The following is a 23,111-nucleotide window of genomic DNA, read 5'->3' on the forward strand; positions in this document are numbered from 1 at the left end:
TAATGCATGCTGAAGCTAGAAAAACCACAAAAATAAATGGAATTCACTGAACCTTTTTCATCTCCTGCATGAACTGCTATCAGTGTAGAGTAAGTATTTAGGTACCGGCTGCAGTGGCTTGTGTAACAAGTGGCAGAATCAATATTTCAATATGAGGTGGTCAAATTGAGAAAAGAGGTGCTAATGCAGGGTGGCACTTTACGGTGGGAGGAGTGCATATTTTCCTCTGTGGGTTATAACTCAGCCACGGTCCCTCCTCTCTGCTCTGCCAAACAAATCTTCATTGTCTGCTGCTTGTTTTTTCATAGCAGTTATTGTGATTCTTTATCGGGATACTTTGACCTTTTGAATTTCAGCTGTTTATTTTTCCTCATTAGACACTTTCCCATCCTCACTTATTAGCATTATTAGCATTTTTTTTTTTTTTTTATTTAAATAAGGTAGTTAGCTGTTCCCTGCGGCCTCAGTGTGGTATGTTAACAATGCTGGGAGGGCGGTGGGGGATAAAGGCAAATAAAGTAATTTATTACCACAATACATTGTCGGATGAAGCAAATAAACTGTCAAAGTATCCCTTTAAGATTTAACAATTTCATAATCTTGATTTCTTTCCCTTCCTCTCCTGCTGCCTCTGTACCTTACCATAGAAATAAAGACTTTAGACACAGGTATGTGCATTGTCTTAGTGCATGTTGTCTTTTTATCCTCTCTATTATGTCTATCAATATTTCAGCAAATATATGGATACCTCTGTGTTTTGTGTTGAATGTAAGCTAACAACAGAAAATTACCAAGTATGTAGGGTTTAAGCAAATATGTCATCCCCACAAATGATGCAGAGTTGTAAAATATTGAAAATATTTTACCTCATGTTTCTTGATTGTACGCGGCAGTGAAACAGCAAGGGGAGCTGTCATGCTGACATCCAAGACGCTGTGTGTAACGTACAAACAATAAAACAATGTGGTGGCCGCTTCACGCTAATCAGTGCAACTTTGAAAACAACAGAACGCAGCAATGAGACACATCACTCCGCTAAGTTTTGTTCCTCAAAATACGAGCAGTGGCATCCATATCATGCCAGACGTGTGAACAATTAAACAAAAGCTGCGGTGCCACCCTTACAGCAATGGTGTACTTTTGAAAATGCTGCAAAGGAGAAGCCGGAGATACAATTCCCCCACGTGTCATGGCAATCCAATCAGCGGTTTCAGATATCGCTTGTGACATACAGTTAAATAAATGTTATAGCGCCGCTGTTAGGCCACGAATGGATGGACATACTGGGGCTGATTTCATTTGCATCCGGGGGACAATTACAGCTGTGAGTTAACAGATAAACACAGGGAAACTGCAGCCAAATTACCTCTGGTGTTACGCAGTTTGAGTCACTTAAGTTTTCTCAACTGATTCAGCTGTGATTTTTAAGTGTTACTTGGTAATTTACCTTGCTCGTCATATATTTACCTTCTAAATATCCGGCACTTGTGGTGGCTGTACAAGGAAAGGCTACCAGGGCTATGCTTTGTTGACATTTTTATAGGAATTTGATGGCAGTCAACTATTTTTGAGCATTTAGTTTGACTCATAATAGCTGTCATGTTTTATGACTCCATCTTCATCATTTTACAAAGATGTTTCATTGCCACATTTATTTTGCCGTCACATTATCCACTTCCAAAGCCAGCCAGTATTGACTGAGGTACCATTAGAGTACACTCAGCACAGCAATGTTTATGACTCTACTGTAAAGCAAGCTATTTTTCACATTAACTGCTTCTGTTTTGAGCTCATTAACGATCCTTAAGCACCTGCTTTGTATGAATTACTTTGCCTCAATAGAAAAGGTTAATTAGCAGTTTTATAAAATTCCTTGAGTTTAATTGCAACTGCCACATAAAATGATAATTTAATTGGCTTTCTTTACGTCTAAATTTCAGTCAATCCTGTACTGCATGTTCTTTTACTCCTAATCTTTAAGTATTTGCTAACTCATTCTGAAGGGGTTAGATCCATTTTGAGACTGTTTAAATAAATGAAAATAAGCAGAACCAGATGCAATGCCATCAGTTGTTGTATGTTGTTAACATAAGCCAGTCATTGCAGTAATTTCCAAAGGCTTCTCCCCACAGGGGAGCGATAACAAATTAAATGATCTGGCACACTCCAAAGTTGTTGTCTCTGCTTTGTTATCTGGAAAACCCTAGTTTAGTGGTGGCCTGTTAAATTTTCTTTCACTCCCATCTTCACAACCCTGTCTCGTTCACTGTCTCACCTCCTCTCTCTCTCTCTCTCTCTCTCTCTCTCTCTCTCTCTGTGTCTTCATTCTCAAAGGCTCTCCTCCTATTTTCCCTCTTCACAAGTTTAAACATAGGCATCCTCCTTTCTTCAGTTCATTATCTCAATGCCAGGTTTGTTACTAATTTTAAGCTGGTAATAAGGCTTATTATGTAGGCCGCCACTGGAATGAAAATGTGAGAAAGGAACACTGTAAAGGCACACCTTTACTCTGTCTTTGCAACTAAATGACATAACTTGGTGTACGTGGGCTTATACTCCCTGTTATTCTTTTTTAATGCAAGTTAAAGTTAGAAAGTTAAAAAATGCACCATAGCAAGATGCACAATGATCATCAAAGCAGTCTAAGAGGTTGCATAGATTGAGGGAAACCATTTTGTACGAATGCAATTTGTGCTGGCCATTAGAATCTAATCCACACTGAAAACAATGTTGGCACTTTGGAGGGATGTAATACAATTAGGTGTTTACAATCCTGTTACAAGCAGAATTTATTCTTGACACAGTCTTATTTAGAGGGTAAATTAAAGAAACCTTAATCTGGGTATGGGTCAGTTGGGTTGTACAGTTTGTTTCAGGCATTCCACTAAAATAATTTCATTAGATCACACTGCAGTAAAGCTATCCCATTAACGATTATTATGCTGCGCTGGAAAGAAGGAGAAAAAAACACAGTATCTGCAATTATATAACTTAATTATCCTTCTCAATGCAGTAACAACCCGGCACACCGCTATTACCTGGCAACTGATCCAGTAACAGGCCAGCTGTACGTGTCAGACACCAACTCCCGGAGGATCTACCGGCCAAAGGCCTTAACCGGGACCAAGGATCTGCAGTCAAACGCAGAGGTGGTGGCCGGAACCGGGGAACATTGTCTGCCCTTCGATGAGAACCACTGTGGCGATGGTGGCAAAGCTCCAGAGGCCTCGCTCACCGGACCCAAAGGTACCGTTTAAAACTAATGAAGACGTTGCACTCAAATGGAGGGGCGGAACGCAGTGATGAGTTACTCGGTTATAAATGGCGACTTGTAGATTTTGATTTATGTGCTCATTGAGCTCTGTGCCAGCTCCGGGCCTATTGATTTTCATGGATAAATTTTGACTGTAGGTCATGTGTTGAGGTGGATATTGCGTGAGCCGAACCAAAGCTACTGTTCTGACTCAGAGGGCAAGGTTAATGAAGGCAGTGTAATTTTCTGCATTTTGAAAATCCCTAATAAATAACCAAGATCATTAGCTAAATGGCATGCATAATTCATTGTTTTTTCTGTACTACAATGATTATCTTTTTGATCCACTGTTGCGTTCATAAAAAAGGATTGTGTTTAGGGAATATTCTGTTTCTAAAAAATACCCCAACACTACTTAGTTCATATTTCCTATGCAGCTGATCTACCTTGAAGCTGATTATTTCCATCCCTTGTCCAGGTGATTGAAGATTAGGATAGCAACTATTCACAAGCTGATACCCACAACCTGTTGGTGGCATTCAGATAACAGATGCTAGCCATTTGTGGCAGGAATGCTCACTTTGCCACAAATTGTCCTGGATGAAAAAGGCTCAGATGATTTGTTTTTTGCAGGTCGTTCCCTGCTCTGAATGCCAAGTCTAATGGCTAAGCTTCAGCTGGGTTTTAAAGGTTTGAGTGAAGGCAATCTGAGGGAGCGACTCTAACGATGGAGTGGGTGGAAGCCGAGACCAGGGAAGAAACAGCAGATGGCTTCATTTTTTTCTCCCCTCAGACATTTGCTGAACTCTGCTCAAATGTGACACTTTTCATCTGTCTGAGAATCTCAGACTGTCAAAAAGCCAGCTCCCAAGGATTCATCGTGGGCTCCCTCAGCTCGTCAATGTTTAAACAGCAAGCAATCTTGCGCAGACCTAGCCACAGGTCAAACCAAATCACTCACCTTCCGTAGCAGCTTTTAAAGACTTCATCGTAAAAGAAATCATACTCTGGAGATAAAGCTGGAGATAAAGCTGATTCAGAACCTTTTCCAAGTGCCAAAACCAAAAGAATGATCTTCTACCATACATGCATCTTCCTGGGAACAACCATTTTCTGTGCATAAAATTAGATTTAAAACTACGGCATGTTAAAACCAGTTTTCAACATGGCGAGTGAAAAATAGCCTAACTGCATGTGAGGTATAATTGAATTCCCATAGGTGTTGGTCTCTATTAAGCTGCACAGTGACACAGAGAGAGATGTGGAGGCTGGCGTGGCCTGCTAATGTATTTTCCCTGTGTGGGACAAATGGCTACCGCAACTCCACACTGGATCGGCTGCAACTTGCAACCCTGAGCTGACACTCAATCATTCAGACAATTTAGTCCGCAGTTGTCACCATGGCAACTGCCTGTCTTTCACCCCTTTCATCTAAAATTGGCCAAAGCTGTCATTTCCGCTCTCTCGCTCATCCATTTCTCAAATGGAGTGCAGATTGTTGATGATTGCTGATGTCAAAAATTTCCAAAACGCACCACTCATTGACACTCCCACCTTCCAGGTCCTTTTTTAGAGCTTAGGGTTAGAAGATGCGGCAAGTGCACATATACCATATGAATACAGCCTTTCCCACTTCTGCCTGAGAAATTATTTAATACCAGAAAAGCAGCGCCTGAATTATTGATGGCTGTGCTTTTTGCAGTGACCTGAATAATGGGAAGGCAAGCTCGACACATGTATCCGTCGTGTTCCGTCCACTGAGTCATGCAAGCATAGATGCAGCACGTCTGCCACTTCTTCCTGTTATCACTTTTTTTTTTTTTTTGTACTGTTTCATAGCCCTGCCCCTCTCATCCCAACAGGCATCGCTGTGGACAAGAATGGCTTGATTTACTTTGTGGACGGCACCACGATCCGGAAGGTGGATCAAAACGGCATCATCTCCACTTTCCTCGGTTCCAACGACCTCACGTCGGCCCGCCCCCTGACCTGTGACAACAGCATGGACATCAATCAGGTGATTTACGCACAGACAGCTTTTAGGCCTACCTACATGCTCCCACAGAGCATGTCACAGCGCCACCTACTGGCCCCCTTCCCCACCCCCACCCCTCTCATCTATGACTCATCATGTACTTTAGGCGGTGTTATATAAGGGTATATACGTTTCATAAGAGCCAGAGCTCATGCAGTTGTGAATAATAAGCTTTTGGAAAAGTAGTATTCAACTGAGCGAAACAAATCCAAAGGTTTGTTTTGTTTCAGAATTTGCCTTATTGATTTAGCTGTTCTTATCCAGAAAAACTTGCAGCGACTTCGACATTAGAATAAGCTGTAGATCACCATTACAGAGTGGGAGGTGAAGAAATGCGAGCCAGAGAGAAAGAGTAATTGTTTTTCTTCTCAAGCATTCTGAGTATAAGTAGAGGAGGGAAATATGGGAGAGGAGGTGGATGTGATTTCGGCAGGAAACGGAGACATGAAGTGTTTATTGAGGAGATGAGTTTTCAGGTCACGGCGGATGATAGAGACTGAAGAATAATTACTCTTAGTCTTGGGGGCTTGTTTTGATGTGGCTCAAGCTGATTTATACTGTTCTACCAGAAATTATCTGGGCTCAGGCTCTTCTGTGTGGTGTACACATGACGACAAAGCAGCACCAGCAACCTTTTCTTTTTTCTTGTTTTTGCTTTGTCCAACAAAATTTAGTGTCTACCTTTGAATGAGGTGGAAAAAAAAACATTGTGGTCTTCCAAAGCACAAGAGGTTATAGCATCACAATGCCATTACACTTCTTGCACAGTAAAACTGGAGCCCCTTGCTCTCAAACATTTATATCCTTCCATATTCCATTCCTTTCCAGAGTTTTCAGACTTGATGCGAATGAATAATGAAGACATTTTTTTTTTTAAAGGGATGTGTTCATGACATACTAGATGTGTAGTTTCTACAGAAGGTGAATTATACAGTAGATTGATTGTTGAGAAGAAAATTGCTGCAGGAATAGGTTCTCTCACTTGCATGCACTGTCAGACATGGCATCATGTTTCTGTGTCTTTCTTTCTTTCTTTCTTTCTTTCTTTCTTTGAAAATCCACTCACTTTACATTTACATTTTAATTAGTTTGCTGGTATTCTAATCCAGGGCAGTTTATAATGAATCAAACAGTGGCAAAAGTCTGAACTGCCAGAACAGCTGACACTGCAAAACAAACCCTGCAAACAAACAATCATCAGTAAGGACTGCAAGGGTTAAAGCCACAGCAGCCTGACAACAGACAGTGTAATTGTCACGGTGTCCAATGTGTGATAGAAACAAGACCCAGGGGGAAACTTTCTCTTTGACAAAAACCTGGACATTTTAGCATAAATACAGGAGGAACAGAAGGATGTGGCAGGGCCAGTGAACATGAAGATTAAGGGGGGGGGGGGTGAACATTACCCAGTGATCATGAAGACAAAAGATTAGGCTTGTCACTTTTTTGCTAATTAACCAAGTCGTTTGGTATGAGCCAGTAAAAGACATGGTTTTGGCCAGACCATATAATTCTGAGGCATCCAAGCTTGAGAATTGGCCCGGAGCAGTAACTAGTGGGCAGCTTTGCAGGCAGTGTGTTTTATTATTAATCACCTTTTTGGAAAAGCACCATTCAGGAGCATTTTGACAGTTTTAATGACACAATTATACATTTGAAGGCAAGACCAGTCATTTGTGCTGTTACAATAAAGCTTTGCAGTGACACATTTGTGCCGAGCAGAATGGTGTGGCTAGGTTATAGCTTTAGACCGTAATATCCAATGTTCACTTTTCACAGATGTAGTTAATAGGGCTGTTAAACTTTTACGTGTGAAATATTCATAATCTTATTTAATTTGATTTAATATGCTTTATTGATCACCCAAGGGGAAAATTCTCTTTTAGCTCAGGGTCAGCCAGTGGACGCAACTGCAACTATCCAGCATAACTGGAGCAGGAAGTGCTTGTTCAAAGTTACTTTGGCAGCTACAGGCAGCCATACAGGGGATCAAACCCCAGACGTTTGGGAGGGCAACCTCACTAATTACTAGGCCATCATGCCGCTCCATTTATATTCATATTTGAGCCATTTAGCAAGATACTCTTATCCAGAGTGACTTAGAATAAGCCACCAGCACAGTAAGGATAATATGGGTGATGATGAATGTTCCTGTTTTTCGTGGTAACATGGACCTAGGAGGAAATCCTACATTTTAGATCCAGCTTATTTTATAAATTCTGGAACAGGTTTTGTAGCCAATATTATCACAAACTCTGACTGATTTGTATAACAACATGCTAAAGAGTAAAATGTTCTCACTCAACACCTTATTATAATCAAATTCATAGAAATCATTTCCAAGTGGAAGAGTGCTCTTCCTCACCTGAGAGGGCTTAATTGAGGTGGGATGTAACTTGCAACCAGACATGATGTTAACATTTAATGAGAAGCACTGTCTAAGGCAGGTTTTCAAAAATATAAAAAAGGTGTGATGAGAATTTCCATTTTTGCCTAATATTTACTCTGTCAAGTGACAGCTTTCTGGATGCGCACGTCAGTTTAAACATGTTAAGTGTATCTGGATGTACAGTAGTACGTATAGTCACAAAACAGTTTTTCAAAGTCACAAATCAGTATTTTTTTTTTTTTTGAGATGCATTAAGTGAGGCCAGTTTCAAAGTGGAGGGCACCCCACCTTGTTATGATATGCTAAAGAGTGATGAATGCCACTCAAATCTCAAAAGAAACTATCTTAGAAATGCCTCAGGAGATCAAGGCAACTCTTTTACCCCGTCATAACTGAAAAAAATAAGAGCATTTCGCTACACTGTCCATGTTTGTGTGCAGTAAATTGGTGTGCCCTCGCATTTGAACCTGCATAGTCTGCCTTTACTATGCAACCTCGGAAAATTAATTTTGATGTAGTTTATTGTTGGATGAAAGCAAATTACATCGAGAGATAGGGACGTAAGTCTCATAATGAGGAGTATCAGGTGCATGATAATGAGTATATCCACAGAAACCTTTAGAAAGCACAGTGGGCTTGGTAGAAAATGGGCTTAACATACACTGTTGGAATTATCTTTTAAATTCATGTATCATCAGGTTCACAAGTTTGAAAACATAAGGAGTGTGGGAGTTAAAACAACCAGTGAAGATAAGAGCTCATTTTATGGCCTGAAGGCTTTCTCATTAAATATTGATTCTGCTTTCCCTTTTACTGGCTGCGGTGACATATTCTCAGCAGTGGTGACAGGGTAGTATGATGGATGGACTGTCCTGTATCTAAATAGCAACAGGTTTGATTCCCGCAGCAGCCAAAGTCTCTTGTCATCAGCCACGTGTTCTGTGTCCTGAAGTGTCCTACCAGTTTATTCATTTTAAGCTGCTGTGGATGAGAGCGACAGCTAAAATGTAAATGTATTCATACCGACACTGCATATCTAGACTCAATTTGATTTACAAAGTACATGAGGTGAACAAAACCTCCCAACACTTCTCAACACATTCAAGGCACAGCTCAAAGTTTGCTTATAACTCCACCAGTGTGTGCAGCGCTGGTGTGGCGAATAAGAGAACATTCCTCAAACTTCAGGTCAGAATACATGATTGGAAATGCAGCTGGTACCTTTAGGGGTAATTACAATGTCACCATAACTAAAGGAGTCTGGAACAGTCCATTGATCAAGTTTGAGTTTCTGTGGGTGGCGCTCTTCCTTTTGTCTGCTCAGCCCCAGCCGCTGTTGCTGCTCATGCTACCGACTCATTTCTTCTCTTGTTTATTGCAAAGCACTCTTGCTGCTTGTGAAACATAAAATAACATCATTTAATTGCACCAGATGATTCCTCCTGGGAAAGAGCGATGCAACACGGGTGTTTCAAATAATAAATGTAGCAAATGTAAAAACTTTCTGAACTGGATTTAGGTTAAATCATTTTGTTGTAGATTATTGCTTTGAGCTATTTTGAAATTTAAAATGATATTAACCCTTTAGTAGCACACAAAAAGTGCAAAAACAGGGTTCCCGAAAAGGCTAAAAATACACTACAAACATGATTGGGAGGGAAGCCACTGTAATGTTCCTTTCACAGTATTTAAGGCAATAAAAGGCTTCAGTACATCAATACACACTCTTCAGGCAGCAATGAAGAAGAGTGGGAATAGGCTACTGATGTATTTCAACGTTGTACGTGTCTTTTGCATTACTTATACAAGCCCATCACACTGCGGGAGGTGCAATAAGAAGTATTTTGCACATGACGGAGGTTTCCTTCATTAATCTTGTGGTACAATACAAACACCTGACCACAGACTGATAATGTCTTCTATTGTAGGTGATCTTGGAGTGGCCCACTGACCTAGCAGTTAGCCCTATGGACAACTCCCTTTATGTCCTGGACAACAATATAGTGCTGCGCATCACAGAGAATGGTCAAGTGAGTATTGCAGCAGGACGACCTATCCATTGTCCACTGGCCGGGATGGAGCGTGGCTTGGCCGGCGGTCAAAGGGCACAACTGACTCCCCTAGAATCTGCTGTTTCCATAGCCATATCTTACCACGGGGCCTTCTACATAGCTGAAACAGATGAGAGAAAGCTAAGCCGCATCCGGAAGGTTTCTGTGGATGGTGAGATAACACATTTGGCTGGGGCCCCCTCCGACTGCGACTGCAAGAATGATGCCAACTGTGACTGCTACCAGACAGGGGACGGCTACGCCAAAGATGCCAGGCTCAATGCCCCCTCCTCTCTAGTGGCAGCTCCAGATGGAACTCTCTATGTGGCAGACCTGGGCAACATCCGCATCCGGGCAATTTCTAGAAATGGGCCAACTTTGACCTCCAGTGCCAATACGTATGAGGTGGCTTCCCCTGATGCACAGGAGCTGTATGTCTTTGACGTCAACGGGACCCACCAGCACACTGCAAGTCTGCTCACAGGTGACTTCAAATACACCTTCAGCTACAGCACGGAGAACGACATAACAGCTGTTACTGACAGCAATGGCAACACCCTGAGAATCCGCCGAGACCCCAACCGCATGCCTGTGCGTATCGTCGCCCCTGACAACCAGGTCATCTGGTTGACCATGGGGACCAACGGCGGACTGAAAACTCTTACAGCTCAGGGCCAAGAGCTTGTGCTTCTTACTTACCACGGTAACAACGGTCTGCTGGCTACGAAGACCTCTGAGATTGGCTGGACAACATTCTATGAGTGAGTATAACAAATGAAAATATCAATCTTTGGAAATCTTTGCTATTTCGCACGGCAAAACCAGACTCTTAGGTTGCAGTTCATTTTGGGTGGTCTTGTCTATGCAATGGAATTGGTCCACGATACAAATTGAAAATCCCTCCCGCTCTATGCAAACCGATGCAAACCCTCTCTATAACCAAATGCATACTGCAGTCTGTGCCCCTGTATTGCATTCTAGTCGTACTGAGAGACAGCATTATGTACAGGGGAAAAATGTATTTCATGGCATTCATGGGCTATTGGATGAGGAAACAGCAAAACCAGACTCACAGTTCGAGGATTTATTTAAACCAAACTTTGCTTTAGTTTGTCCGCCGCTGAACAAATTTAGCCAACATGCCTCATTCACAATATCTTCCTAAGTTTTTTTTCTTAAATTTGTTCTTTAGCAAGGTCCTAAGAAAGTCTAGGTCAGATTCATGACACGTTCTTTAACAGCGGAACTGTTTGCACTTGTGTTCTTACAATAATGAATTCCATTGTCCTCGTAAATTGAAAGTGTGTGCCAGTTGGTCCTAATTAGCATAGGTAAACGCCCCGTTAATCTCCATAAAAGGGCATGAGAGTGCAAGACCATGTGCACACATGTAAATGTATCAAGTTGAGAGAAGTCAAGAATGACCCGAAGAAAGTCTACGGAGAGTGGGACATGGAACTCCAAATGTAATGGCTCCCAATTAACATAACTGATGTGAATTGACATGTCAGTGTAGTGCTGTAAAATAAAGAAAATAATTATTTATACATATATTTAATTTTTTTTGTAATTTCCAATCCAATATTATTATACAACTGTTGAATTGAATCAAATGCAGTAGCAAATTATCTGCTCGAGTGTGCATAGATTCTGTCATTACCTAAGAACTAATCCCAAATAAGAAAACATTAGTGAATGTCAGAATCACCATGAAAACTGTAAGTGGGTTTCAAGAAGAAATTTCATCTTAAGAAAGGTCGGTGAATGAGGCCCACTGTTATTAAAGCACTGTTCTACATAGTCTATAAATGTTAAAAGTCTCAATTGAACCATTCTATTCAAAACTGTTCTGAATTAAAATCCCAAGACAAGAGGTGCAAAGAGAAAAATTCTTCCTGTGTGCAGGTGTGTGTGTGTGTGTGTGTGTGTGTGTGTGTGTGTGTGTGTGTGTGTGTGTGTGTGTGTGTGTGTGTGTGTGTGTGTGTGTGTGTGTCACTGCTCTCAGAGCACAGGACCAGTTTACTTTATAATTGGTAACCTAACTTACCTGCAAACTGCTTTAGGGTGTACAGTTAATTGAAACCTAATTATAAAAAGTGCCTCAGATCTGTAAAATAGCCTAGTTAGACTTATAATAACCCCAATACCATAAAGGATGCCACTTTTTTCTTTTTTCATCTGACTACACCATACATATATAAAATGTGTTCATTATTTTTCAAGAGGCCAGGTGACTGAGGAGAAACATTAGAAGTGCAGGCAACAATAGTGTGCTGATATCCATAAATTTTACAAGGAATGCCAAACAACATGGTCAACTAAACTAATGAGTACAATTTTTTTTTTCTTTGTTAGTCGGACTTAATGAACCCTTTGTGTGTCAGACCAAAACTTGTGTGTGTGTGTGTGTGTGTATTGCCTATTTATTCTGTGTTAATGTGGCCTTTAGTGAGTTTTTCACCCCCTGTGCGGTCATGTTTTATCACATACTGTCACACATTATGTCCTCAGTTTAACTTAACCGTTCCACAGACCGAACAATAACATATCAATCATCCAAACTGAATTCAGTTGGTGTTGTTGATGCGAAAATAGATGGTTGATGAGGTGTGAGTGTCATTCACCAATATTTGGCTAGCACTTTGGGTCGATCCAGCAGCCGTTTCACTCATGCTGTGAAAATGGGAACATTTTAGAAAACTGCTAATGAAAATGTGACATTTTAATTACAAGAATATAGATGGTCTTATTCACCAAGTTTAAAGAGCGTGGTTAATTGAATTACGAGAGAGTTATGATAGAATGTCCTTCTACATATCAAAGCTTTGTTATTGTACGTTCTTTTTTTTTTTTTTTTTTTTGTCAAACAGCTACGACAGTGAAGGGAGGCTAATGAATGTGACGTTCCCCACTGGAATGGTGAATAACTTGTACACAGACATATACAGCGCTTTGACAGTGGACATTGAGAGTTCCCTGACAGAGGAGGAAATAAGTATCACCACGAATACCTCAACCATTCGTGCCTTCTACACTCTGGCTCAGGGTAAGGACAGCGTGCTCATCTTCCCTCAATCTCACTTATACAGGGACGAGCAATTCATGCGGCCATTTTGAAGGTGGTTATTTGTCATTGTTTCAAGGGTCACCAGGGCAATGTTGAGTAAGCTTAAGTCGTGTATCATTACAGCTCAGAGGGTCTGACAGACGACAGTGTAAATGATTACACTCTCAGTGTGTGGGTTTGGGTGTCAGGGAGAGGCATCAACCTTGTATCTAAATGGTTCCCACTATGTGGAGAGCCAGATGGTCGATCTATTTCTAAGGCATCATTCATTTTCATCCTTTTGATCAGAAGATGGTCTAACTTGAAATAATAAGCACTTTTAGAGTCATGAAGTACAATCAATAATTTTAGGGGATCGTCGATAACACTGTGTTTGGGACATAATTCCACTGTTTTAAATTGTAATTTTTCCTCACCATCACCAGACCAATGTAGAAGCAGCTATCAAGTGGGCTTTGACAACTCTCTGAGGATTACCTATGCCAACGGGATGGACACCCACTACCAGACAGAGCCCCACATCCTGGCAGGCGCTGCCAACCCAACTGTAGCCAGACGCAACATGAGCTTGCCAGGGGAGAGTGGGCAAAACTTGGTTGAGTGGCGCTTCCGCAAAGAACAAGCCAGGGGGAAAGTTATCGTGTTTGGACGCAAGCTTCGAGTAAGTTTGATTTTTTTTTTTTTTTTTTTTTGTCGCTGATTTTTTTGTGCCGCATGCAAATGATTAGCTGTCCATGCCAATAATAGGGAATGATTTCTGTGGTCTTGTGTGGCTCAGTGTTAGAGCATAGCACTGACACCGTTAGGGGTAGGGATTCATTTCCTACCCTGGTCAGCCTTGCTCATAAACAATGACACTGTCCAACAAATAGCATATGTTATTTTATGTGTCTGGCTCTGCCACTGTATTTATTACAACCCTGCAAAGCTATGCTGCAATGCTTTTCTGCTTCTCTTTCCACAGGACTTTATGGATGCTATACGCATTTAAAGTTTCAGATAAGGGAGAATATCACTGTTCCAGTACTGTGTATGAGTTCACTTACTGCCCCTCCTCAGAATCTGACACTGAGATTTACGATTTACTTTATGAACTTAACTTGCGTGGTTACTTTGCCTCACAGCAATTTTCGTCTCCACTAAATTTAGGAGGTTGTGATTTAAGCGTGCCTGAACAATTGCCAGAGTGTCTCTCAGTTTAATGAAGCTCATGACGGGGCTCTTAATCTCCATGACTACCATAGTGGCAGTCACAGTGAAAATAGCTTTAACTGACAACCAGATTAACAGTACGTGAACTCTACCAGTATCTAAACAAATCAGTTTTGCCTCTTTTGCTCCTACTGTTTAATCTGTGTAAACTACTTTGCAGCTGTTGTTTAAGAAAAGTGGCACATAAATGAGCATTATTAGGGGTAGCTGTAGTAGTGTTTTATCATCATCAGCAGCAGCAGCAGCAGCACTACTACTACTACTAGTAGTAGTAGTAGTAGTAGTAGTAGTTGTAGTAGTCATATTTGTCTTGCATCTGCTTAAAATGAAATCCTTCCCACAGGTGAACGGGCGGAATATCCTATCTGTTGATTATGATCGCACCTTGAGGACAGAGAAGATTTATGATGACCACAGGAAGTTTCTCTTGAAGATTATATACGACGCAGCGGGCCATCCAGTGCTTTGGGTGCCCAGTAGCAAGCTGCTGCCTGTTAATGTGAGCCGCAGCAGCAGCGGGCAGATCAGTGCCCTGCAGAGAGGTCCTACCACCGAGAGAGTCGATTATGATAGCCAAGGCCGCCTGGTGTCCAGGGTATTTGCTGATGGGAAGACATGGAGTTACACTTACTTGGAGAAGGTGAGAAAATAACATGACCCAAGTAAATACTGTATGTATGTAAGCTATGTATGGAATAATGCACAGAAACCTGGACATTACTGCCAAATAAGACCCTGACACGAAGTGGAGATCACCCTGAAGAGGTTTATTTTGCAATAATGACCACCTCGCTTTACATTACCCTGCTCATTATACAGCTACTTACCACGGTCATTCGGAATTTTACACAAAATATTGATTTGAAATGACCCTCTCACAAGCCAAAGTAATTTACAAGCCTTCGCTGTAAAAATTGTTCAGCAGGACTGTTTTTATTGAAGCACCTGTAGCTAGCATCCGTGGGCTACACTTACAGAATGTCAAACATGCCAACATAAAAATATCCGGTAGGACTGATGTTGAACCTATAACCAGCAATCAACAGTTTTGTGCTCTCCAAAAAATAAATAAGTAATATTGGATAAATCTTGCATGTCTCTAACATAGGTTAGCTGTGTGTTTGTCTGCAGGAGTGGTGGGTTGTCTCAGCTCTTTGGTGAACATAGGGAGCCAATTTGTTTGCTTGTTCGTGAACAATTTATTTATATCTCTATTTTTTCTCCCGTTAACATTAAGCAACAAAATAGCAGTGTGAATTGGAGCGATGCACTTTAATTTTTTAATACACAAACACCACTCTTGAAGAAGTCCTTAAATGTTTGAGTGAAACAAAGTAAAAGCTAATAAAATTCTACCTCTCCTGTAGTATTTGCCTAGGTTTGAGCCAGGCTCAGCATTTGTTGAATGCCATCATATGGAAACGCACCATTATTGACACTTCAGTTAGTCTTGACAATGACAGGTTCTGTAGCACCTGATATGTTATTAAAGAGGTGTGTGCTATTTTGCTATTTTTGTCTATGCACACATTATTTATCTATTTGGACTGGATATTTATCTGTGGATTACTAGTACAATATATGAGCCAGAGGTGTATATACACCCTAAATAAAATGATAGGAACTGTCAAAAGACACTGTGGGATAATACAAAATCAAACTGAATTTTTAATTCATTCATGTTTTTAAGAAATGGAAGTATAGATGAATGAAAAGCCAAATTAGAACCAAACAAACAGTTCTTTTTAGTGAACAGAGCCAAACGAGCTGGCTGCCCAAAAACAACAAATGCCCATCAGTGGTCGGCAGTAACCAGGGAAAAACATCTTTTTTGTCAAGGTTTCACTGGTTAATTTGATTAGAAATCAACAAACTGACAGGACTTTGTGTCTGCAGAGTGATATGGTTTGATCTAACACAACAATCTCTTCTGTGAAACAGAAGGCGTCCATTGGCCAATCACAATTGACTACTCTACAAAGCCTTAGAATAATATGCCAGCCTGTGTATTATGCTCCTGCTGTAGCTCTCTTTCTCTCCATCACTTTTTTATACATCAGTAGTCATCTCATTTTGCTCGGAAGCTCTATTGTTTGGAGCTCTTTTGAAGAGGAGAGTTGAAAATGCATCGAGATGCTCTGCAATGAAACCATGCGGAGATTTCCTCTGCCATTCCTGACATCATCCCTTCATTGCGTGACCTGGGGAGGCCATGTCAACACTCTGACACAGGGAACACAGAGAGCTTGGGGAGCACAAGGAACCTTAGTGTTGCCACGGATGACTGGGCATGACATTTTAACAGGAAGGGTGGTAAACCTCTGGAAGACAGACTGTAATCCAAAGTGCATATGAATTTATTAAATAAGTCTCGACGGGTTTTAGGAATTAAAAGTACACATAGCTGTTTGTCAGGTATAAGTATTTATTGAATGGACTGGGCAATCATCTGAGGTTAAACATATCCAAAGGAACATATTATCTTTACTTGCAGCTTTCTCAATAAATGTTTTTGACAGGTGCAATGGGTTGCATTTTTAAACAGCATCATACCATTGTCAAATTAAATCTGATACCTTGGCATTGCTTTTGCTAAACACTGAGACAATGGTCACAACAACTGAAAGTCTCTTTGTCGCTAAAGTGGTGCAGTTGGTAAGAGTTTTCCTCAAAATTAACACCACATGTCACATAAACCCTGACGCTTACATGTCCCCACTCACCCTCCCTGCAATCACATTGCATGTGTTTGTTTTGAACAGCAAGGATAAGTGCCAATAATTGATGAAGTGATTTTTCCATATTCCTTCCCCTTGTTCCACCATCTGCCATTGTGGGAGACTGAAAGCTTTAGCTCTGTTTGCACTGAAAGAACAGAATGTCTTCCTGTTTTGTGTCGTAAAGCAATCCAGCAGATGTCCCATGAAATCCATCTCAGTGGTACACAGTTCAAAATGCAGTGTAGAAGCTGCCAAACTTCTTGGCATCTTGTATTTCTTTCCCAGTAATTATATTAATGTCTCAAATTAATATGAGAATTTTTAATTATTAATTGACTGAATCAATTTTTAATGATGCAACACATAGCACCTTTAAATGAGAGTATTTGACATTTAAAGTGGCAAAACTCAATGGATGACTGTGTTACTTGGATAACTTAAGAAAAGACTTACATTATTTTCTTCTTTTTCCTCTAGTCCATGGTTCTCCTGCTCCACAGTCAGCGCCAGTACATCTTTGACTTTGACTCTCTGGACCGGCTTTCTGCTGTCACCATGCCAAGTGTAGCCCGCTATACCATGCAGACAATCCGTTCAGTGGGGTACTACAGGAACCTTTACCATCCCCCAGAGAGTAACGCCTCAGTTGCCGTGGACTACAGCGAAGATGGCCTCCTACTGAGGGTATCTCATCTGGGCACAGGACGCAGAGTGCTGTATAGATACCGCCGGCAGAACAAGCTGTCAGAAATCCTGTATGACAGCACACGGGTCAGCTTCACCTATGACGAGATGGCAGGCGTGCTGAAGACTGTCAACTTACAGAATGAAGGCTTCATCTGTACCATCCGTTACCGTCAAATCGGTCCCCTGGTGGACCGGCAGATTTTCCGTTTCAGCGAAGACGGCATGGTCAATGCACGGTTTGACTACACGTATGACAGCAATTTGCGTGTCACCAGCGTGCAAGGTGTCATCAATGAAACACCGCTGCCCATTGACCTCTACCAGTTTGATGACATCTCCGGAAAGGTCGAGCAGTTTGGAAAGTTTGGGGTCATCTACTATGATATAAATCAGATCATATCCACAGCAGTCATGACCTACACTAAGCACTTTGATGCGCACGGACGCATCAAGGAGATTCAATATGAGATCTTCCGCTCACTCATGTATTGGATCACTTTCCAGTACGACGATGTGGGGCGAGTCACCAAGCGTGAGATCAAAATTGGCCCATTTGCCAACACCACCAAGTACGCCTATGAGTATGATGTGGATGGCCAGCTACAGACTGTATACCTGAATGACAAAGTGATGTGGCGCTATACGTATGACCTTAATGGAAACCTCCATTTGCTGAACCCAGGAAGCAGTGCCAGGCTTCTTCCTCTGCGCTACGACTTGAGAGATCGGATCACCCGCCTTGGTGACATCCAGTACAGAATGGATGAAGATGGCTTTCTCCGTCAGAGAGGGGGAGAAATCTTTGAGTATAACTCCAAAGGACTGCTGGTGCGAGTCTACAGCAAGGGCAACGGTTGGATGATTCAATATCGTTACGATGGACTCGGCCGTAGAGTATCCACCAAGACTAGTCTGGGCCAACACTTGCAGTACTTTTACGCAGACTTGAGCTACCCTGCCAGAATTACACATGTATACAACCACTCCAGCTCGGAGATCACCTCTCTTTACTATGACCTTCAGGGCCACCTATTTGCAATGGAGATTAGCAGCGGCGAGGAGTTCTACATTGCCTGTGATAACACTGGAACACCTCTGGCTGTCTTCACCAGCAATGGACTCCTGGTCAAACAGGTGCAATACACAGCCTACGGCGAGGTCTACTTTGACTCAAACCCCGACTTCCAACTTGTGCTTGGGTTCCATGGGGGGTTGTACGATCCTTTGACAAAACTGTTGCATTTTGGGGAGAGGGACTACGATATAATGCCCGGGAGGTGGACTGTTCCAGATGTTACCACTTGGAAAAGAGTTGGAAAAGAGCCAGCACCTTTTAATTTGTACATGTTCAGGAATAACAATCCCATCAGCAAAGTCCATGAAGTGAGAGAATATGTTGCAGGTAAGAAATGTGCCTTTGAAGATTATAATACTGATGATGAGGCTTATTATTTTTATTTTTTTTATTTTTTATTATTTTTATTATTGTTTATGGTAGTAGTAGTAATAGTAGCAGCACTATAGTAGTAGCAGTAGTAGCAGTATTAGCAGTAATGTTGTGAGTAATGTTTTTGAATGATAATTTATCAGATCCTGCATTTGCCAATTGATTACTCAGTGTTCAATGTCCAAAGCTGTATTTGTGTGTTTGATTTTTTTTTGTTTGTTTGTTTGTTTGTTTTTTGAGTGTACATGTTTTTTTTTTTTTTTTTTTTTTTTTTTTCTGAAGGGATAGTAAATGTTCTAACAATGCAGTATGATCCACAGCACACTGACAACTTCTTAAACATAGATGCAGTGTATTTATAATGCCCCACAGCTTACAATGCAGCTGTGTTAGGTATGTGTGTGTGTGTGTGTGATTGAAACCTCCATCTCATTTTCGGTATCATTAATGTCTTCCCCAGATGTGAACAGCTGGCTTGTAACCTTTGGCTTTCATCTCCACAACACCATTCCTGGGTTTCCAGTCCCAAAGTTTGACTTAAGCATGCCATCCTACGAACTGAGGAAGAGTCAGCTCTGGGATGATCTTCCGGTTGGTTTAATTTACCTCTCTTATACATGCTTAACATAATATAAACTGATCAGAAAAAACAAAACAAAACAAAACAACAAAAAAACAGGGACTGTTAAATAATTCTACTCCAACTAACAGACAATATGCTTTTTATAGTGTTGGAGATCAGACACAACAACAAAATTATCATTTTTTTGCCATGATGCTCTCCTCTTAAGTCAATATTTTGAAGTTGCAACATTTTAATTGGATTGCCATATATTTTATAGCATATCAGTTTTAATTGGGCCATATTTGCATAATAACAAGCACAAAGTATACTTTCCGCTGTCTCGTTGCCTTAGTTATCTACAGAACACATTTTAGCAATGTCTGACTTCATATGTAACATTTTAGAATTGCCACTGTTAAAACAGTCTTTTGAAGCTATTTATGTTGGACTTCTTTAGTATAAGGCCTTAACACAAAAAGTGTTGCCCCAAAATTGTCATGGGGGATTTATCTACTTTTGGCTTGAGAACACAGCTTGAAAACACCATTATCTTAGAGGGAGATGAAAAACTCTTTGAAGCAGAGCAGCCTCTGCTTCTAAATGGCCTGGAGAGTCAGGTTCTGCCATGTTCAGGCGTTAACGTTTCACTGCACTTTTCCTACAGTCTATCTCTGGGGTCCAGCAGGAAGTAACCAGACAAGCGCACTCTCTCCTGTCATTCGAGCGGCTGCCAGAGGTCCATCTCAGCCGAGGTCGCAGAGGTGAAAAGTCTTGGCTGTGGTTCTCAGCGGCAATGTCTCCCATCGGTAGAGCTGTTATGTTTGCCATCTACAAGGGCAGCGTGCACACTCACACGCTCAATGTGGCCAGCGAGGACTGTGTCAAGGTTGCAACCATTCTTAACAACGCCTTCTATTTGGAAGACCTTCACTTCACTATTGAAGGTCGAGACACACACTACTTTGTTAAGCCGGGCCTTCCGGATGCCGACCTCGCTGCTTTGCACCTCACTAGTGGACACAAGACTCTGGAGAATGGTGTCAACGTGACCGTTTCACAGTCCACCACAGTTATGGATAGTCGAACTCGGCGTTTTGCAGATGTGGAGATTCGGCGTGGGGCTCTGGCTCTTCATATCCGTTATGGCTCCACTGTGGACGAGGAGAAAGCCCGGGTTGTTGAGCTTGCTCGTCAGCGGGCTCTTGCCGGTGCGTGGGCAAGAGAACAGCAGAGAGTACGTGATGGGGAGGAGGGGGTCCGCCCCTGGACGGAGGGGGAGAAGAGGCAGCTCCTGAGCAGTGGAAAGGTCTTGGGGTATGATGGGTACTACGTGCTCTCCATTGAGCAGTACCCAGAATTAGCGGACAGTGCTAACAACATCCATTTTCTTAGACAAAGTGAAATCGGGAAAAGGTAACAAACTGAGGTGCATCTTCTGCCAAAGAGACTTTATTTCGGTAGACAAACACTAACTAGCGGGCAAAATGATAAGCAACTGTAATCAAAGGTTAGAAGTGGCCATGTACACAAATGTGTTGATGTGTTTTTGTTAAAAAAAAAAAAAAAAAAAAAAAAAAAAGTGTCAAAAGAAGCAATGCTGTGCATTGTGACTTAGGGACTACAGAGTAAATGTATAACTACACCAAGCCTTAACATGGCATTGACAGGTCTGTTCCTCTGTAGCACAAGCCTTTTGGACTCTGGACTCTTTCAACAGGAGCAGAGGAATAGTGGTGTTTTGAGGAAACAGTGAACTATTTTAGGTGTTTTATGTTTCTTGTTTTGATTGAGAAATGTTCGGGTCAACAGAAAGTATTAAAAGAGAAAAGGAAATGTTTACATTATGCATATCTGCACTTCTCTGGAAAGAAGAAGTATGTGGCTCATGAGTTCACACTCGCAGAGCAGTCAGTGTCTGTGAGCAAATGTTTGTTTTTAAAAATCAAAGACTTCTGATGTTAGAGATATTCTCACCAAACAACCACTATGTATACCAGATTTAGCACTGTAAAACATCAAAATGTCTCATTCTCCTTGAGTTGCTTTTAAAAGGACAAAAGTAACAGTTTCCATGTTTAAATACCCAATATCCATTGTGAAACAAATACAAAACAAACAAAAAAAAATAATAAACAAACAAATAAAAAAATAAAAATAAAAAAACAGTATAGGTATGAAGTAACTATGTTTGGGGAGGGGAGGCACAGATGTGTCTTGGATAGCACAGGGACACCATGTTTTGTAAATTATGCAAGAGTTTTATGGGGTTTTTTAATGAAATTGAATAAATGTCAGTACTAGTCATATTAACAGTAATTTATGTTGTGTTTATACATTACAAATAAAGTCCAACTGATTTTGATTTTTTTTTTCCTTTGATTTTTTTTTTTTTTTTTTTTTTAGATATGCTGTGGTTGTTTACTACAATTGAAAATAACTTTCTTCCCAATATGGAAAATTTGAGGCGTCTTCACAAAGTTATGTTTAAGTTATAACAAACTAATAGAAACCTGTATAGCAGTCACATATCTATAACACGCAGTGAAAAAAAAAATGTTCCACTAAATTTAATGTTTATTGGGCATAATGTCTTATGAGTTGGCTTCTTGTCCAGTTAATAATTCAGCAACACAAATATTTTATAAACTCATCTCACATAAACAAGGTTACAGTGGATCCAAATATAGATCACATCCATGTTCTCAGTAAATATCACCATAACTTAATTTTAAATGTTAAATGTACAGAAGGATGCTCTTTTACGGTGGGCTGTTTTTTTTTTTTTTTTTTTTTTTTTTTTTTTTTTTTTTTTTTTTATCATAGTCAGACAGTGCTCTGACATTTTTATTTTTCAAAAAAGCCATTGGTTTTATGTATTTGTTAAATCTTTTGTTTTCAGAGAAAGAAGAAAATGTGAAGAAGCAGGTCGCCCAGAAAAAGTTGGGAAAATGGAGAATCATGTCTGGCTAACTGAGTCTTTCAAAATAGTAACATTTCTGACCTCTGTAGTCCAAAATAAATAAATAAATAAAACCCACCAGTGACATAAATGATTAAGAATACATCATCCTGACTACAAAGCTTAAAAAAAAAAAAAAAAAAGAAAAAAGAAAAAAAAAAAGACAAATCTAGCTTGCTGGCTTTGAAGTCAGCTGTTTGAAGCTGTTCCAAATTAAATTGCGTAAATGGTGGCTGAAGAGATTTACAAGTGTAACTAACCTGAAATTTAGACAGTTGCCTAAAAACAGAATCTTCTCCATCAGCCTCATAATCCAAAAGGCTTTTCAGGTATAAGCTTCTGTGTGAAGATTTGCAAGCTCCATTTTTAATTGCATTTGGAACTGCGATCATACCCCGACTTTTCTTTCACTCCTGTTAACATTAATCAAAGCAGTGAGCAGTTCTGTGATTGTGAGGATAGTGATTTTTTTTTTTTTTTTTTTTTTTTTCACAACAGCTGTTGTGACAAATGGGGAGCAGAAGGCTCTTGGCACAAAGGCTGTTTTATGCTGTTGTTTCAACCCTCTTGTCCTTGCCCCAGCATCCCATTTTTTTTTTTTTTTTTTAATATAACACTCTTTGTGAGTTAAAATCATCTCTTATACACAGAACTCAAAGGAGCTGGGTCTCTGTGAATGCTCTAAAATATCAGTAACAGGCCTTCAAACCTGACTATCAGACTCCA

The 23,111-nt window shown here is 40.7% G+C and overlaps 1 protein-coding gene across 1 annotated transcript in view; it reads left to right on the top strand.

The window, feature by feature from the left end:
* Window positions 1-21,753, top strand: part of LOC115366788 (teneurin-3) — a 130,730-nt gene extending 108,977 nt beyond the window's left edge. The window contains exons 21-30 of the mRNA XM_030062417.1: window positions 648-668; window positions 3,014-3,246; window positions 5,116-5,270; window positions 9,606-10,489; window positions 12,599-12,774; window positions 13,221-13,456; window positions 14,351-14,647; window positions 17,205-18,816; window positions 19,322-19,452; window positions 20,091-21,753. Of these exons, the coding sequence (XP_029918277.1) occupies window positions 648-668; window positions 3,014-3,246; window positions 5,116-5,270; window positions 9,606-10,489; window positions 12,599-12,774; window positions 13,221-13,456; window positions 14,351-14,647; window positions 17,205-18,816; window positions 19,322-19,452; window positions 20,091-20,843 (4,498 nt within the window). The 3' untranslated portion in view covers window positions 20,844-21,753. The remainder of the gene's footprint in view (window positions 1-647; window positions 669-3,013; window positions 3,247-5,115; window positions 5,271-9,605; window positions 10,490-12,598; window positions 12,775-13,220; window positions 13,457-14,350; window positions 14,648-17,204; window positions 18,817-19,321; window positions 19,453-20,090) is intronic.
* The last annotated feature ends 1,358 nt before the right edge of the window (window positions 21,754-23,111 follow it).

This window comes from Myripristis murdjan, chromosome 10 (assembly GCF_902150065.1).
Source record: "Myripristis murdjan chromosome 10, fMyrMur1.1, whole genome shotgun sequence".
NCBI classification, from domain to species: Eukaryota; Metazoa; Chordata; class Actinopteri; order Holocentriformes; family Holocentridae; genus Myripristis; species Myripristis murdjan.